General features: G+C 35.7%; 1 protein-coding gene across 19 annotated transcripts in view; it reads left to right on the forward strand.

Annotated features, from left to right (window-relative positions):
* Dlg2 (discs large MAGUK scaffold protein 2) overlaps positions 1-17,828 on the forward strand; it is a 2,025,432-nt gene that overhangs the window by 1,518,095 nt on the left and 489,509 nt on the right. For all 19 annotated transcript variants that reach the window (XM_074081674.1, XM_074081712.1, XM_074081675.1 and 16 more), the window contains one exon: positions 16,947-17,083. In XM_074081674.1, the coding sequence (XP_073937775.1) occupies positions 16,947-17,083 (137 nt within the window). The remainder of the gene's footprint in view (positions 1-16,946; positions 17,084-17,828) is intronic.

Here is a 17,828-nt window from a genome sequence, read left to right on the forward strand (position 1 = left end):
AGTTGAAATAAAACTTAAAGATCGACATTATGCAAACTGACATGATTCTCACAATCTCAGTGAAAGGGACTTATATCTTAACATTTCTAATCTGATACCTTTTAACTCAAATTCCTTGAAGTGGGACCTATACAGCATACTTCATGTCCTGTTAAGATAAAGTTAGATATAATAAACTATAGTTAAGAGATACAGGATAAATCTTTTATGATAACTTGTTCAAGAAGAAGTTAATAGTAGCAGTCATGCTGCTATTTCTGTTTTTCACTTATTCAGTCAACAGATATTTATTGAAAGTCTAATGTTTTCTAGGCACAGAGAATAAAGCAAAGAGGTAATTTGGGTAGTATCTGCTTGGTTCTCACTCTAAACAAAAGAACTATAAATGGAGACACTGACACTGCACATGGCTACACAGAAACAGAGTGACCTGCCTTAATAGCAACTGGGTCATCCTAGGACCTATTTCAATAGATCCCCTTTCCTCTTGGTCCTCTATTATGTCTTGTTTTGACCCTACCTCGAGTATCAAGTTTATTTTTGATAATATTGTGAATTCATCTGACTTCACTTTTTTTCCTCTTCTAACTTAAAGCACTTAGTGCTTCACACTGCCTTGTGTATCACAGGTACTATTGTTAGTCTGTTTCTCTAGGCTTCTCAAATATATTTATAGAAAGTACTTGGTAATCCTTTGGAGAGCAAGAAATGTTCTAGAGCAGTGATTAAACCAAACCCTCATTACATCTCCATCTGCCAACAGCTGTCTGAACAGATCCACATCCCAAAATTACCAAACTTGCATCTCCAAAACATGTGAGCTCATTATGTCAATTGTTGATATATATTCATAGTTTCTATACATTTGGGATCATGCTGCAAAAGCTAGAACAGCTCTAAGTGTATAGACATTCTTAATTTTATTTCATTTTAAGTATAAATAGTACCTGCTACAAATTCTTTACAAGTTAAAGAACTCATAACTTAGTGTAGCATAACCAGAGGATATTCACTAAGAAGGTGACAAAATAGTAAGAGGTTAGAATCCATATCTATAATTTTTCTTACTTCTCCTATGGGATAAACTCAGTTGTGATGATAAATGGCAGTATTTTAAGAGAGTTTGGGAAATAAAATATAAGCTGCTAGGTGATGTGACAGTAATCCGACACAGTTTTGTGTGTCTGATTTTATATTCTAGTATTTTAATCTTACTTTAAACATTTGTAGTAGCCAAAGTTTATATAACTATAAGTGGTTTTCAGTTACAAAGATTTATCATTACACTTGACTTATTACAATCTTGAGAGGAAAGGAAATGGAATGAATATTCTTTGAATACTGGTATTACATCTGTGGTACCTTCTCATACATTAATATTATTAATTCTCACTGTGATTTTGTGAGGTCACTGTTAGCCTCCTTAATATTCTCCTCCTTATAAAACTGATTCTTAAAAAGATAAAAATCATTATTTTAAGGTCACACAACTTTGAAATGATAGAGCCAAGGTTTACATCAATAATCTTTCTATCATACCGTACAGTTGTTGTGTTATACATTTTCTTTATTTTATCCATCATATGAGGAAACAGACCTAAAAGTCCACTTATTATTCCATCATGTAAAATATAGTATACTTTAAGTAATCATTAAAAATGTTCAAAGACATAGCAGAATTTTTGTGACAAGTAAACTAACTCAGGTGAAAATATATGACTGAAGCCAAAGACTCATGCTGCTAGCTTGGTACAAGTGGATATGCAAGACATAATAAATTGTTTTAAAGATTAAAGGATTTGATATAAAAGAATTTTAGTCACAGTGAAACAGATTTTTATAGCCAGGCAAATGTAACTTAGTTCAATAGCTGTGTAATTGAAAATGTTAACATTTGTCACACATAATATTATGAGGAAACCTCTGTTACTCAGTGGTTTTGAGTATCTTCTTTAGCTTGTCTGAAATAATAAAATAAATACTGAAAATATTGCTTGAAAACTTCATATATCTAAGTCATAATGAATAAGTCCTTCATTGTTAGGTAGTGAGCAGGATGTCCTTACAAAAAAAAAGGAGGGGGGAGGGTCCTTGTGTAACTATTACACTTATTTATCCCTCACTCTGCCCTAAGATCCAACTTGAATCTAGATTTTTCAATTATCTCTTTTACAAAGAGCCCCATAAGAGTGACCAGGTGAGGTTGTGAAGTCACACATCTGCTGAAAATAACCATTCAAATTACAATATGCTTATAAGTGATTTTGGGAGAGTTTAGTTTTTTGAGCTCCCTGTATATTCTGGTTATCAGTCCTTTGTCTGATGTATAGCGGGCAAATATTTTCTCCCACTCTGTGGGTGTTCTCTTCAGTTTAAAGACCATTACTTTTGTTGTGCAAAAGCTTTTTAATTTTATGTAGTCCCATTTGTTCATCCTTTCTCTTAGTTGCTGAGCTGCTGGGGTTCTATTGAGGAAGTCCTTGCCTATACCTATTGTTTCCAGAATATTCCCTACTCTTTCCTGTACCAACTTCAGAGTTTTGGGTCTGATATTAAGGTCCTTGATCCATTTTGAGTTGATAATAGTACAGGGTGGAATACTAGTTTCTGAATTGAATCTGCTCATTGAATCATGAGCAGAGAGAAATAATTTCCCCAAAGTGAGTTTTAATGAGTGATTAGTGAATATAGTAAAGAAAATAGACAAAATGTGAAAAGGAAATATTATCCTTTATCATACACAGAGCATTTCCCTACCACACCAAATGCACACATCTGTATATATGTAAATATGTATTGAAATGCACATGTATCTCATCACTGCAAGCATTAATGAGAGCAATTGGAAGAGACCAAATCTGATCATGTCTTTGCTCTGCTTAAACCTTTTCAGGGGCTCCCTCCATGGTCATTAATGTAAGGTTAAACTCCATAGCACAGTACCTCCAGCACTTCATGATCCACTCTTTCTCTAGCTTCAGTTCTCAGTATCTTCTTCTAACCCCACTCACTCCATTACCATAGTGATCAAGGCTGTTGTACCTTTCTGCAAACTGTTCCCCCTCTGCCTAGAATTCATTGCTGCCTCCATTTCTTGTACCTATTTCTCAAGATGTGACTTGGCTATCACTGTCTAGGTCTGCCTTTTGTTATTATACTAAAATACCCAAGACAAATAACTTATAAGGAAAAAATTTCTATTTTGGCTGATAGTTTGGGAGGTTTCAATCCATGACTGATTGACCTGTTGCTTTGAGCATCTGATAGGGGTTTCAGATGGCAATTAGAGGAAGCGTGTGACAAAGTAAAACTGTGCACTTCATGGTCAACACAAAAAAAAAATGAACAAGAAGGGGACCAGGACTCCTTTAAGAGCACATTGCCAATTATCTAAAGCCTCCCCTCCACTAGTCCCCACCTCTTAAAGTTTCCATATCTTCCAGTGGTACCTCCCTGGGGACCAAGATTTTAACACATCTATACTATAGTACTGTCTAAAAAAAGTTTTACCTAATACAATCTATCTTTCGTCCTTTTTTTTTTTTTTCAAATCACTGACATATGCTCTATTTGACATTCGTTTTACCCTGATCTGTGAGCTCCTTTAGGACAGGAACTGTGTCCTATCCATATTTACATTTCCGTGTATTGATGTATTAGTGTTAGGAGTTGAATTGTGTGGAAGATGCTTAAGTCTTAACCCTTAGTAACTGTGAATGTAACTTATTTGAAAATCAAGTCTTTGCTAAAGATCAAGTTAGGAAGAGGTCATAGGAGGGGGGCCAATCCAATATGACTGATGGCCACACAAAAAGAGGAAATTTGGAAAAGAGACAGAAACATATACGCAGGGAGAATTCCATATAAAGATGAAGGCAGAGATGGGAGTGATGCATCTGTAAGTCAAAGATTGCCAGAAAACCACAAGAAGCTAGAAGAAAGACAAGGAATAGACTCTACCTCATAGCCCTCAGAAGAAACTAAGCCAGTTAAGGCCTTGAATTTAGACTTCTGGCCTCCAGAATTATGAGGCAATAAATTTCTGTTATTTATGCCAATCAGGTTGTTTTAATTTGTTTGTTTTGTTTTTGTTTTGATTTGCAGTCCTGGTGATGAAGCAGTGGGCCTTGCATACACTAGGCAAACACTACCACTGAGCTACATTCCCAGTCCCAATTAGTTTTAGAAAACTTTATAGTGGTAGTCCAACTTAGGAAACTAATGTGGCCTGAAATTGAATGGTTTTTAATGCATGAATGAAGTATCTCACTATATTATTTTACCTCCTATACCTTTTTCTGCACATTTTATTAAAGTATGTTCATGGGAAATGGAATCTCTGATATTTATTTAATTTAGTAATTAATTTTAAAACTTAGCTTTATAGCATCTACTTGTTCATAATAGTCCTGGGCACATACTGTAAAGGGCTATTATCCTTTCTACCTTCAAAATGCTAACTGTCCAGGAAAGTAGAATGATATATTCATACCATTGAGCTTTCAGTAACGCTGAGTATCACAGCAGTTGTTTATGGTAGGAACCTGTTCTGACTACTGATATCCATGTCATACCAGCTACTAAAAACAACAACCCTTCTTATAACTAACTCTAATTCAATGTAGAAAATGATAAATCATTAAAAGTGAGAGGGATTGGGGATATAGTCAATGGTGGAGCACACTTTCCTAGCAAGAGTGAGGCCCTGAGTTCAGTACCTAGCACCATTAAGAAAAAAAAAAAAGGCAATCAAAAGTGAAAGAGACATCTCTCCATGCAATCATAGAGAGTACTTCCAATTTAAAGGAGTGGAAATTAGGAAGGACTTTGCAAAGGAGGCATTACTGGATAAAGCATTGTCTTTGTGAATGGAAATGTATCAAGATCCACATAGTTATCTTCAAGTGTTTCTGCCTGCTTTCCACAGCAAAACACTGCCAGCTGGAAAATCCCCATGAAACTGCAGCATATGAAATGACTTTATATCTTTAAGCAATCGATGTAATTTTTATCACTTTGTATGCTAGAATCTGGATGCCTCTAAGTTCGTCTAGACAAACATCAATTCTAGTGACCTTGGTTTGGAATGGTGGCTAAAATTAACCTGTAAAGCCCACACTAATGTGATGGTAGGTTGAGGCATTGCCTTTTACTTAGATTACACTTTAATTCTGGAAGATTGGAGGGAATTTCACTTAGAATGTAATGCAATAGACTGCACACCAGTAAGAGAATATCTAATCACACTGTCCTACAGTCAGGTGAGCAATCCACTTGTCATCTGAGCAGGCTGTTTCATTTGTAAGGATGAAAGGAAATTGATTGGAGCTGATAATTATCTCTCACTGGTCATCTCCATTGTTCCTTTAGGGAAGAGATTGGCATATTATCAATGAATTGTCCCACACTCAGCACTGAGTTGGCAAAATATTTGCCAAATAAAAATATTTGACATTAAGTATTTTGATCCTTTTTTTCTTTGAGCTAAAGAAATAAATTGCACATATCTTTATTAGTGTGGGATGCTTTGCATTTAAAGGTATCTGTGATCCATGTAACCATTTGGTCCTTGACCAACTTGATCATTAATTCATTCTGCAAATATTATTGAACAATTACTACATCCCATTGTCTATTTATGCAACCCTTACTTTCTAGGATTATATACTTTGGTTAGAAGGAAGAGCAATACACATAAAAGGTTAATTTGTAAGGTGATTCAATTTTACTGCTTATATTTTCTGTATTGTTGAGAATTACTGAAGGAAAAACAACTAGATTAATGCCATTATTAATTTATATACTTCAAACTTATAACTAGACAATCAGCAAAGTTTTTGCAAACTTTATGCATTTCTCTAATCATATATATCTTTTATTCTAACTAACAACTATTCTAAACTTTCTATACTTTCTTCAGATCTCTTACCTATTTTCCTCATTCTTGATTAAAAACCATCCTTTCTTGTTATCAAAGTGAACCAAAAATGAGAACTTCTTTAGTGTCCTGTCACTAATCTTAGTATTCCTTTTCACCACCTTCTTCTCCTTCCCTTCTAATTCAGTAGAGAACTTGGCCTTCTATGACCACTCATTTTTTTTAATTTAATTTAATCCGCTTATGAGGAACAGTATTGGAGACTGAGTATACTTCAGTGAATACAACAGACATGGTTCCTCTCCTCTTGGAGCCTGTGAAATACCTAAAGCTACTTATTACTTTGACACAAACTACTTTCTGTTTTCTAAATAAGCCACATTAGCGCTCAACTCTGGGTCCTTGAGTATGTGTTTCCTTCTGCATGGATGATCTCTCCCCTCTCCCTTTTTTCCTGGCTCATTTTCATCTTCCAGGTATCAGACTGGATATGGTAACCTACAGACCTTCTCTGACTTCACCGCCCCCCCATCTCTAGCCCAAGGTAGTCATCCCACCTATGTACTCCTGAAGATGCAGTTCCTCTCCCATCCACACTTATCATGTTTATATTCACTGCCTCCTTACTTACCTTACACTCCACTAGAAAATAAACTTCCTGAAAACAAGAACTATGGAGAGCTAATTCACTGACATAGCCACAATGTTCATACCAGTACCTGACACACAGTAGTCATTAATACTTCCTAGTTTAGTTAAATTAAAGTAGAAAATGCTGACACATACTAGTTTGACCTAAATACAACTTAGAAACAAGCTACCATAGATTCAATGGTGTTGAAAATGCAGAAAATGGACACAGCCATATCAAACCATCCGAGCAAGGTCAACGTGGTAGCAGAGAAATAAGGAACAACAAGGAGGATATTTGCAATTCTTGTAGAAAATGAAGAGTAATGGATCATTTCAAGCAAAGGAACAATAAAATCAATGTAGAACTTTAGGGAAAATAACTAATCTGTCAAATATTTACAGAATGGATTGGAGAAGTAGACAGAGAAAAATTGGATAAGAGAATGTGGTTACAAGGCTTCTACATCAGTGTAGATGTGATTAGATGAGCACATGGTTTACTGAAGCAGCAGTAAAGAGGAGTAGTATGTTTAAATTTATATTTACTTATGTTAATGTATATTTACATATACTAAGGTCTCTGATAAAACATAATTAAAATATATATTTTCCAGACAGTCTTTGACAGGTGTCATGTTCAATTCTAGGCCACAGCAATGAATAAGATGTATTGACAACAATGAAAGAGCTTCCACTCAATCTGAAATATTAACATAGTTGGGAAATATAGAAGCCAGGAAAGGAAGCTTGCTTGAAGAGAACTTACAAGTGTATTCTTTCAAACTTGTGAATTTAAGACAACAAATCAAACCCAAGAGAGTGTTGAAAGCACAAGAAGTTTGGCCACCAACATAGCAGTGGTAATTGAAACTATGGAAATAGATCCTCACAAGTAGGAGAATACAGACAGATTGGGACTTAACAGAGCATTCCGTAGGAAGAAAACTATCATTTTAAAGAAATAGTAGTCAAATTCAATGCATTCCCTGAATTTCTGATTCTGGATATCTTGCCTGGATTCCAAACTTTGCATTCCTAACATTTTCCTAGGTGATGCAAAGGCTACTGGTATGTGGATCTCTTCTGTCTTAGAGAAATATAAAGAAGGTAAGTCAGGAAAGGAAAAAGGGGTAGTAAGAGACATGAAAGAAACAGGATAGATTACTGTTAGGAAAGGTAGGAATGTAAAAGTTATTAGTAGTGTTGTAGGTAAAGCAGGAAAAGAGAAGGCTTATCAAAAGTTTTCAGGACTTATGGAGGAAAATTCTGGATAGCTTGACTGAGCTCCTCACCTGGCAGAACGGGTTTGCAGTTTACTCAGCCATACCTATTATAGGAGCAGGTGACATTAAAATGTATATGCCAGTGTATCAGTCTGACTTTCATTAGAAAAAGAAATACCCAGATCTAAATATAACCATTCAAACCATACAGATAAGATGCTAAATTCATTTCCTTAGGACTGCCATAACAAAACACTCTGCTTGAATTAGCAGAAACTTATTCTCTCATACTTCTGGAGCCTGGAAGTCTGAGATGAGGATGTATCAACAAGGTTGATCCCTTCTAGAGGGCTCTGACCCACCCCTCTCTCTTTAGGGTTGCTGGTAATCCTTAGCGTTCCTTGGTTTACAGATCTAGTCTTCCAATATCTGTTTCTGTCAACATATGTTTCTGTTTCAGAAACATATTTGTGTTCTGTGTCCAAATTTCTTCTTATAGAGATACCAATCATTTATTAGAGTACACTTTATAACCTTATTTTAAATTACATCAACCTTATTTTAAATTACATCAACAAAGAATCTGGTTCCAAATAAGGTCACAGCTACCAATGCTTAGACTTTCAGCATATCTTTTGGAGAGATGTACAAAATTCAACCCAAAAGAAATGCCATGTGAATAGACTGAGGGGTATGGAGAAGCTGATGAGATTAAAGTGGGTTTGTGTTATGAAAATGAAGTTGGTGACTATAGATCACTGTTTAAAAACTTTTTCTCTTACAGAAGAAGGCTCTGGCAAGTTCAAGAAGGATCTTTTCAGGACAGAACAGAATAATCATCAAACCTACAAGGATAAAAAAAGGAGTAACATTTAGTGTCCTAGAGTAGAGGGGAGGATTTAGCAAAGGGAATGCAGCACGCATTAAACTGAGGAGCTGATGGGTGGGTGTCCTGAGGTACTTTATAGGAAGAAAAGTAGCATGGGCTGTGGCAGTGCATTGGGTAATCTGTGAGCAGGATTGAGTATGATTACACAGTGACTTAGGAGATTCAAACAGAATCTCTTCTTTGAACCCAAACTTTGTCATTTGAGCCCAGAGACAATCCAGGTAATAAGAAAATAGGCTTTGACTTTTAATTAACCATATCTGTGATACCCAATGAGGTTAATTAGTCTCTCAAGTAAAAATAAAAGGTGCATCTTGGGGTACTTTTAAAAGCAAAGTCTTCTTTCTAAAGGGGACGAATGCCAAATCATCTGATATCAGTGTAGACTTGATTCGCATGCTTTTTAACTGACATGTCCGCACATTCAGAAGTTAAGTTGCCTGTGTGGGGAGGTGTTTTCTAAGACAGGGCCAGCTAGGGTTCAGGATGGATTCTGTGGTTCTTTCAATAAAAACATATTCACAGAATGTGCAGAATACCACTAGTTCTTTGTATAAAGCAGTAAACACCTTCCATAGCAAATCCTAAATAAACTCTGACAAAACCAGTCTGCCTAATAAAATTGAATTGTTTGGAGATGCTGCAGAGTGCTCTCCTAGTCAAGTCAGAAAAAAATGAAGTTGAACCAAGTTATTGAATGGTTATAACACATCATGGGGCTTAGTTTTCTACGCCCACAGAGAAATTATGGGTACATTGTAATCAGATGACATTTTTAAGCATTTCAGTTTTTATTCTGAGCTTCTCAAGCACAGTATCAATCTACCCTGCCAAGACTTCTGCGTCAGCCCCCGCCTCTCACTGACACCTCCCCCTCAGCGGAGGCAGGCAACACTGAGAAAGGTGAACTATGATCTTCTCATTGGCTTCTCTTTATAAAATAAGGAAAAGATTCTGTGTGGAAAAGCGTACAATTGAAGGCTTTCATAAAATTCAGATATCCCTGTACCAATGCCTGTATCTCCTATGTTAACATGAGGAAGCATGATTTGGGGATATGCCAGAAATCCAGAATGATAAACTGAGCTTTGCTCAATAAATATAATCCTGAAATTCTGTATGCACATCTCCTATTTGCCAAACCAATCATTTCGAATCAGCTAGAGAATTAGGTGTTTAAATTTGATGTGCCTTTTTCTTTGCCTGAGACCTGAAATATCTACTGAATTATGTCCTTGATCACTTATATTTTTTCTGTCAGCTTTGTACATAACCAGCACATATATAAAAGTGTTTAATCTTATTCTTAGTAGCCAAATGTTCCACAGAAGGTGGTGTTAGGGTTAGTGTCTTAGGTGAGAACTACCAAATCGTTTCACTGAGTTTATTTTGCAATTGACTATTTGTCATCATCTGGAAGTCCAGTTATTTCTTTATTTTTTTTTAATTCATTTATTCACATGTGCATACACTGGGACATTTTTCTCCCCTGTTACCCACCCTCCCTCTCCCCCTCACCTCCCCTCACTTCCAGGCAGATCCTCTTCTGCCCTTATCTCTAATTTTGTGGAAGAGAAGACATAAGCATAACAAGAAAGACAAAGCGTTTTTGCTAGTTGAGTTAAGGGTAGCTATACAGAGAGATTCCTAGCATTGCTTCCATGTACAAATGTGTTACAACCCAAGTTGATTCATCTCTAACTGATCTTTACGCTGGTTCCTGATCCCCTTCTCGTGTTGACCTCTGTTGTTTTAAGGTTTCTGTATTAGTTCCTCTGGAGTAGGGATATCAAATGCTTTCATGTTTTGGGTTTTCTACCTATCCCCATACCTCTCTCTATGTGCTCTCCCCTTGTCATGTGACCCAAGTCCTACAACATTGCTGTATCCCCTAGATCTAAAGTCTGCATATGAGGGAGAACATACGATTTTTGGTCTTCTGAGCCTGGTTAACCTTGCTCAGAATGATGTTCTCTAGTTCCATCCATTATCATGGAGACTTCTTTTTAAAATTGTGACCAATTCTCTAACTGTTGCACAACTACTACTACTTCCCCAAAATTGGTGTTCTGCTGATTTTTAGTGTTTCTGACTCAAATCTTTATTATATTTATTATATTTATCCTGTTAGGGACCACCCCAACATTTCACATCCAAAATATGTTTTAATGGTTCACCAGGCATTTTTGTTTCCATTTCAAGCTCAGTTCAGCTGGAAGTTTATCAGTACTGTTGCCTAAGTCAATATGGCTGACTCTTTACTCATTCAACACATCTGGAATCCAGAGGATACGTTAATGTCAAAAGTTAATTTTCTTTTATAAATGGTTTTAATCTCAGACCCAACTCAAGTGCTAAACCTTTTGCTAATCTTTTTCCTGTTCTGCTAAGAAGTCATGTTCTCTCATACAACAGCACTGCCATCATAGAACCCATGCTAACTATTTACCTTATGTCAAAATGTTTAAGAATCTTATTTTCCAAATAACTTAAGGCTCATTGAGAACAGAGAAGTATATTTATCAAGCATCAATTATGTGTCAGTTACTAGGCTCATTCCTTTTTTACAGATGAGGCAATTGAGATTAAATTTCTACAGTTAGTAGGTGAAAGAATCAGGATGTGATAATGCCTTGCCTTTGCCATTGTCTGTGCTGCAGTTAGCACACTGTACAGACTGAGGATAGACAGCTAAATAAAGTTTTCCAAAAGCAGTGCAGTGCCTTGCACAGTTGTAAATTCCAAATAAGAGCATTAAGTTTTGTGCCTCTCACTCAAAGCCACAACTTCATCATTAAAAGTAGTATGCCTCAGAGACATGTGACTTTCTACATCTCTTTATAATGATTTGTTCATTCTTTGTCTCACTTAACACGCATTCATGAGGCAACTAGGCATCTGGCCTTGCTCCACTCACTCAGTGCAAAACAGACAAAAATCTGTGTCCTCATAGAGCTTAGTTTTTCATTTAGGAGACAGACTACTAAAAAATATATAGTGGTACTCACCTTTAATCCCAGCTACTCAGGAGGCTGAGGATCTCTTGAGCCCAGGAGTTCAAGGTCAGCCTGAGCAACAAAATGAGATTCTTTCTTACAAAAAAAAAAAAAAATAGGTGACTTATGGAGTATGTTACAAGGTAAGTTATGCTAAGAGAAAATGAAAGATAAGGGAATAGGATATATGGTCAGGAGACAGTATTAAACAAATAGTCAGGTTCAGGCTCTGGGAGAAATTGAGATTTGAACAAAGTCTTGAAGAAAGTGTATTCCAACTTGCAGAAACAGAGCAAAGACACTAAGGCAGAAGCACGCCTAGAGTGTTCTAGAAATTTCAAGGCTGCAAGTATGTCTAGAGTGGAATGAAGGAGAAGATAAACTTGTGAGAGAAGGCGATAGAGAGTAGTAGCATTGGAAATGAAGCGTGAGTCATGAAGGACCTTTAACCTAGTCTAGGTCCTTTAATGTGGATAGGCTATCCCTGCATTAACAAAGTATATGTGATAAAAACTCAGTATGTCCAAACTAACTGGATTTGGTCTTATTTCTTAGTGGTCCTACCTCACATTTGTCTTTATAGAACAGTCTGTAAAAACTCACTAGCATTGTCCGAGTTTAGAACCTTCAGCCAGGTTCATTCATATTTACTCCTATGAACCCTCTCATGGATCATTATTTCTACAGAGCTGCCATATAACACTATAGAAAATCATTCTGTTATATTTACCTGGGCAACAATTGATAGAAGCTGGCTATATAATGCAAAGAATTTACTCAGGAGATATTGCTTGAATGAATGGATATGTGAATGAATAAATGAAGATAGAGTCAATTATATAGCACAGGTGGATAATTCCACCTGTAAATAAACTTGTATTGTGAATGTAGACTGTGAGCTACACATTTACTCACAATGTTGAACTGAATATGTTGACTATGGTTTAGTATTGATTGATTGTGCATTATTTTTAAATCTCTTCATATACCATCGAAGTAAGAGAAATTTTTATTTCTTTGCTTTCAAAGACATTCTCTGGGTCTAAGAGGGATATTTACTAAAATATCTGGTTTGACCTTGAGTAGAGTTACTAGTTGAAAAGAAGTACACAGACTTGATCTAAAAAGAAATGGTACCCACTTTTTAGCAGTATATTTACGTTCACAAGTTTCCACAGTGATTTCGTTGTCTTGATACAATCTTCAGCTTCAAATGTCAACTACATATTATACTCTTCATTGGACTTAATCTTCTTTATGGTGGTAATTTGTTTCCATAGCTCTCCTGTAACTAAGATTGCCTGTGGCATTTATTGCTGGCCTATGGGATGTAAATCAGAGTTCCTGGATTTGTGTTTAACCTTTTCTTTAGAGTTTAGAATGACCTCCATAGCATTACAAATGCAGTAAATTAGTCCTAGCATGTGGCTATGAGACATTTGTGAGAATAATTTTTAATCTTCTTTATATTTATTTATCCAATGAAGTAACCATTTTTTAAAAACATGAGATAATATGTATTTTAATAGGAAAAGCCAATTTGGGAGCATTTTATTTATTCTTTGATCATCTTTTGCTTATACAAACAAATTCTTCAAATCCTAAACAAACAAGTACATTCATGGGTCTATGGGGTGGCAAAGCATCAATGAAGAATAATTGCCAACTTCAGTAGGAAATTAGATAACACTTATTTTAATTGCCCTCTCCATTTAAATCCATTTTCCATTTTTTAATAACTATTATAGCTAATTTAACAAAATCATTGCATATCTAATATAATTTCAGCAGTGTTACTTTATAATTTACTATGTCATCATTTCTCTATTAATCACTTTTGCTATCTTAGAGCTCACAGTGCTACTGGATATTTATTCAATTAAAGTACAGTAAAATGCAGTTAGTATTTGCTAAAGTGTTTTTTTCATTATTGTTGTATTAGGTGTCAGAGGTTTTCATGACAACTTTAAAGGGTAGGTTTTAAAAATTTACTTTATTAGCATATAATAGTTGTATGTGATATTTACACATGTGTTTATATCTAAGTTAAATTTACCCCCTTCATAATTTTTCCCTCATCCCCTCACCTCTTGTTAGAACCATTTCAACAGGTTTCATTATTCTATTTTTATATATGAATACAAAATATATCACCATATTCACCCTCATTCACCGTTTCCTTATGCTCACCCTCCTACCACCGTTACTTATTCCAGGAAAAGAATTATTTTACCTTCCTGTCCCTCATTTTTTTAAGTGTATATTGATAGACCAAAGGGGTTCACCTTGCTACTTCAAGCCTGTATATATCATGCTTTAATCAAATTAACCCCTCCATCACTTACTCTTTATCACCATGCTCCCCTAATATTCAATAGCTTATGGTACAGTATGTTATATTATATTCATATTTAGATGGGTTGTTTCAATATTTTTCATTCTCTAACATTTTCTTTCCCTCTCCCATCTCCCATAGTCCCCTCAGACAGGCCCACTAATATAATTTTGTTTTCTCTCTCACTATATTTATGCATGTATTTATGTATATATATGAGCATATATGTACTTATATATACATTTAACTTATAGGTCTAGCTTAAACATATGGAGGGAAATGACTTTTTAGCCTGGCTTGCTTTGATTAATATGATGTTCTCCAGTTCCATCCATTTATCTGCCATCAGCATAAATTTCATTCTTCTTTATGGCTAAATAAAACTCCATGTGGGGGAGAGGGAGAGGGCAAGGAAGGGAGGGAGTGGGGGGGAATGGGGGAGAAATGATCCAAACATTGTATGCACATATGAATAAAAGAAATAAAAAATTTTTTTAAAACTCCATGTGTATATATTCCACATTTTCTTAATTCATTCATCACTTATGTGGTATCTGGGCTGTTTCCAAAACTTGGCTATTGTGAAAAGTATGACAATAAACTTAGGTGTACAAGTAGCTCTACTGTATCCTGGAGCACATTCTTTTGGGTACATGCCCAGGAGTGGTATTGCTGGATCCTATGGTAGGTCTATTTTTAGTTTTTTGAGGAACCTCCATATTGCTTTCCATAGCAGTTGCACTAATTTACATCCCACCAACAGTGTAGAAGTGTTCCTTTTTTCCCACATCCTCTCCAACATTTGTTGTTGTTTGTGTTATTGATGACAGCCACTTTGACTGGAGTGAGGTGAAATCTCAATGTCGTTTTGATTTGCATTTCCTTTTTGGCCAAGGATATTGAGCATTTCCTCATATGTTTATTGGCCATTTGCACTTCTTCTTTTGAGAATTATCTAGTCAGTTCATTTGCTCATTTATTTAATGGGTTGTTGATTCTTTGAGAGGTTAGTTTTTTGAGCTCCCTGTATATTCTGGTTATTAATCCCTTGTCAGATGTATAGCTGGCAAAGATTTTCTCACATTCTAGGCTGTTTCTTCAGTATGGGGATCATTTTCCTTTGCTGTACAGAAGATTTTTAGTTTCATGTAGTCACATTTGTCGATTCTTTCCCTTAATTACTGAGCTATTAGAGTTTTGTTCATAAAGTTAATACCTATGCCTATGTAGTCCAGTGTGTTCTCTGTTTTTTCCTGGATTAATTTCATCATTTCAGATCTTTTTTATTTTCAATTTTTATTGTTTTGCTGAGGGATTGTGGCATTTACAAAAGTTCTTGCAACATATCAAATATATCATACTTGAATTCACCCTTTCCACCATTCTCCTTTATCCACCTCCCTCCATTCCTAGGATAGTTTCAACAGGTCTTATTTTTCCATTTTCATACATGTGTACACAGTATTCGTGCCATATTCACCCTCCTTTTCAGACCTTACATTAAGATCTTTAATCCATTTTGAATTGATGCTAGCACAAGGTGAGAGACTGGAATCTAGCTTCAGTCTTTTGCAGGTGGAAATCCAGTTTTCCCTGCACTATTTGTTGACAAGGCTATCTTTTCTCCAATGCATACTTTGGGCTCTTTTGACAAAATTCAGATGGCTGTAGTTGCATGTGCTTGTGTCAGGGTCTTCTCCTCTATTCCATTGGTTTTCACATCTGGTTTTGTGCCAGTCCCATGCTGCTTTTGTTACTATGGCTTTGTAGTGTAGTTTGAAGTCAGGTATTGTGATGCCTCCAGTGTTGCTCTTTTGGCTCAAGATTGCTTTGGCTATTGGAGATCTTTTGTGCTTCCATATGCGCTTTTAATGTTGACTTTTCTATCTTGGTGAAGAAATGGAATTAGTATTTACTAAAGTGGTGTTTTTTTTATTATCATTGTATTAGGTATTAGAATTTTCATGACAACTTTAAAGTGTGTTTTTTAAAAAATTTCTTGAGTCAAGAAGGTTCCAGAAATTCTGCTTTTAATATCAAATGCCTTTAGTTAATATCTCTAAAATTTTGAGTGATTTTCATATTAATTATCAATCATATTCTGAAAGTGTTTTAATCTTTAAAGATTCTATCAGTCAATCCTTTAAAATTACCTCATAAAGATTTTATTGAATAACTCATTATTATTGTTAACATTCTGTACTTTAACAAAAATAAAAGTCTTGAAAGCCATAACATGGTAAAATTTATCACTCAAAATAGGAAATTTCCATGCTTACGATGATTTAGCATTCTGTCATTTTTAAAGAAAATAATGAAGTGTACAGAGATGACTCACATTTTTGTGTCAATAGCCTCAGTCTCAATCAATAATAGTAAGTACTCAGAAATATGAAAACATAACAATGTGGCCAGAGAAGAAAATATGAAAGGCACCTTCTTTCTGAAATTATGACATAAACAGTGCATGTATCTTCTTCCTGGCTCTTGTCTTAGAAATATCTGTGATTTTTGAATTATTTTATTTTTCATCCTGCAATGTCAAGAGCATCCCAGTCTTTGCTCAATGATTATAAAATTTCTGTTCTCTATGCTAGAGTAATAGAGACAATGAGAATAAGGCCATTCACTCAGCATGAGCAGGACTGTACCTGTTTTCATGGCTCGCCAAGGTCACTTTGTGCCCTTTACTGATCCTTTTCATCACCTGTCACCTATTGTGAACCGGTCAGCTGAAGAACAGTAGCAGTTAGGTGCACAATCTTGAAATACAACAAAACTGAAATTCACATTTGATTGTCTAAAAGATCTTTGCCTCATTAGCAAAACTCAACAAGCCTTCAAATATTTAAAGAACAAACTACATTGAAATAGAATGCTTACTGTTATTTATTGCAGTTATAAAAAATTGACGATCTGTTTTTTTAAAAAAAAAGAACATTGAAATGTGGCTAATTGTGTTTGTTTTCTGTTTTCTGTTCTTGTCCCACAGGTTTAGGCTTCAGTATTGCTGGAGGGGTGGGGAACCAGCACATTCCTGGAGACAACAGCATTTATGTAACGAAAATTATAGATGGTGGAGCTGCACAAAAGGATGGAAGGTTGCAAGTAGGAGACAGACTACTAATGGTGAGTGTGACTCCATGCAAAACTGTGTGTATGTTTATAAAGTTCTTGCTTCCTAGCATGTGGCTGTCTTAATCAGCTCGGCTCAGGCTGCCATGACAAAATATCATGACTGGGTGGCTTACACAACTGAAACTTATTTTCTCTCAGTTTTGGAGTCTGGGAAGCCAAAGGTTGCATTTCTGGTTTTATTATATCCTTGTTTTGCATTTTGTCACCTTCTGGCTGTATCTTCACATGGCTTTCCTATGTGCTCATGCTGACAGAGAGCAGAGGGGGTCTCTCTCTTCTTGTAAGAACACAAGTCCCATTGGATGGGGGCCCTACTCATAACTCATTTAACCTTTATTACCACCTAAATATCCTATTCCAAGTTCAGCCTCATTGGTGGTTAGGGCTTTAACATATAAATTTGGAAGAGGTACAGTTCAATCTCTAGCAGTAACCATGTGCAGAAATACAAAAGAAAGGAAAGTAGATTACAGGGGAAGAGGGTCCAAAAGTACATGTGATTTACTGATATTTTCAACATTTACCATTTTTTTCAATTTTCACCAGTTTTCTTAGATACACATGGCATAGAGATTAGGTGTTCTCCTTTCCTCCTATTAATAAGGGCAACTGCTACTTCCAGACTACTGGAGAGGAAAGTTTTACATAACAAAGGAAGGACATTATTTGGTGTACTATATGTGCATTATCCATGGTCCTTTGTTCAACCAGTGTAGATGGCAATCTCTGACTTCTA

The sequence above is a fragment of the Castor canadensis genome, chromosome 1, assembly GCF_047511655.1.
Source record: "Castor canadensis chromosome 1, mCasCan1.hap1v2, whole genome shotgun sequence".
Lineage (NCBI taxonomy): Eukaryota > Metazoa > Chordata > Mammalia > Rodentia > Castoridae > Castor > Castor canadensis.